This window comes from Quercus suber, unplaced genomic scaffold (assembly GCF_002906115.3).
Source record: "Quercus suber isolate HL8 unplaced genomic scaffold, Cork oak 2.0 scaffold_562, whole genome shotgun sequence".
NCBI lineage: Eukaryota > Viridiplantae > Streptophyta > Magnoliopsida > Fagales > Fagaceae > Quercus > Quercus suber.
In genome coordinates, this window is record NW_027070007.1 from 449,252 (window position 1) to 451,289 (window position 2,038).

At 39.6% G+C, this 2,038-nt stretch overlaps 1 protein-coding gene across 1 annotated transcript; it reads left to right on the forward strand.

Annotated features, from left to right (window-relative positions):
- Positions 1 to 544: 544 nt before the first annotated feature.
- LOC111994303 (phenylacetaldehyde synthase) lies at positions 545 to 1,521 on the forward strand. The gene has a single exon (XM_024026165.2). The coding sequence runs from the start codon at positions 646 to 648 to the stop codon at positions 1,519 to 1,521; it is 876 nt and encodes a 291-aa protein (XP_023881933.2). The 5' UTR covers positions 545 to 645.
- Positions 1,522 to 2,038: the final 517 nt, after the last annotated feature.

The window sequence follows — 2,038 nt, forward strand, 5'->3', positions numbered from 1 at the left end:
AATCTCATCTCAAGGATATAGTTTGCTACTATTCCAAACCAGTCAATATACAATATTGAACACCCGAGGTCCAAAACGAACTTGGATATCTGAGACCGGTTTAAAATTCAGGACATGCTATGAAAACTACTCTTAAAACAATTAAGAAATAGTGTTGCCCGTGAAATAGGAAATAATCAAGGCTTGCATGCCACCCCCAAAGCAATCATGGTTCATGTTGAATTCAAGCCACCAACTTCGCACAACGATGGATCTAGCTCTTTCATGTCAATGTCAGTTTAGGCCTAACACTGTGGCTGGTACTAGATAGCTAGATTCTGGACCTACCCCTTCTACTCCTATTGTTCATCTGGGCCCGTTGAATTATTTGGAAAACCACATACGACACAAAACATAGGCTAAGGACGAGCGATTGTTGCTATTGAGACAATGGTGGTCTATTCAAAGAAAATCACGTGAATTTCATTCCTCACGTAGCTTCATGACATCTATATATATAAACTCTCCATTCCTTTCATTTTATCTCATCAGCTACAAGATAGTCTTTAGTTTCTCGTTTCACTTCTTCCTTTCCACAATTACAACCCTTCCACCAGAAAACCAAAGAATCCTGAACCATTTCTTTTCCCCATAGTACATATATATATGGGTAGCGTCAAGTCTGACCATATGCCCAGCCACACTTCTTCCTATAACAATAACCCATTAGACCCCGAGGAATTCAGGCGGCAAGGCCATATGATCATAGACTTCCTTGCTGATTATTATCGCGACGTAGAAAAATACCCGGTTCTAAGCCAAGTTGAACCAGGATATCTCCGAAAATGCTTGCCAGAGTCCACCCCAAATAAACCAGAACCCATTGAAACCATTCTTCAGGATGTACAGGAGCACATAGTTCCTGGTTTAACACATTGGCAAAGCCCTAACTTCTTTGCTTACTTCCAATGCACTAGTAGCATTGCAGGGTTTCTAGGCGAGACGCTTAGCACCGGCTTCAATGTGGTCGGATTCAATTGGGTTGCATCACCAGCAGCTACTGAACTAGAGACAATAGTCGTGGATTGGCTTGGAGAGATGCTTGAGCTGCCAAAGTCTTTCCTTTTCTCTGGCAATGGCGGGGGTGTGCTACAAGGGACTACTTGTGAGGCCGTTTTGTGCACAGTTGTCGCTGCAAGGGATCAAATGTTAAGCCAAATTGGGAGAGAGAGCCTCTTAAAGTTGGTGGTTTATGCTTCTGACCAGACACATAGTGCAATCCAAAAAGCAGCCCAAATAGCAGGGATCCATCCAATGAATTTTAGAGCCATCAAGACTTCTAAGTCAACATCATATGCACTATCACCTGACTCACTACGAGTACAAATTTGCGAAGATGTAGAAGCGGGCCTAGTCCCATTGTTTTTATGTGCCACTGTGGGAACAACTCCAACGGCTGCCATTGATACACTAGAATCATTATGTGCTGTGAGAGACCTCGAAAAAAGCATCTCTCAAAAAAGAGATTCAGGTACCTTTTAGGCCATCCCTCTTTTGGGTAAGTGGTGTGGAGTTGCTACTTATTTTTTATAGAAAAAAAAATAGAAAAAAATACTAATTACAAATACATGACTGAATAGTTCCATTCATTGATTGAATAAAAAATACATATTTGAAAAAAATTGAAAATTTACATGGCTTTGAGTCCTAGTTACAATCTACAAAAATGCATGGCTTTTTGTCCTAGTTACATTCTACCCAAAATAAAAAGTAAAGACAAGGCTAGATCTACTTAGCCAAAGACCTAATTCCGGAGGCTAGGTTACGGAATGGGAGGTGTTAGGCACCCATTTCGCCCAGACAGAGTCTGGTCTTCTAGACTTTAGTGACCAATGTACCATTTTATGCATGTCATGAATGATATATTGAAAATGCTAAATAGATCACACAAAACCATTTATGAATGTATCCTCCTTTCGTTTGAAAAAAATTCAGATCTATTTTAATGATTAAAAAAAAATTGATTTTGACTTATATAAAAAAATCAGATATGTTTTTT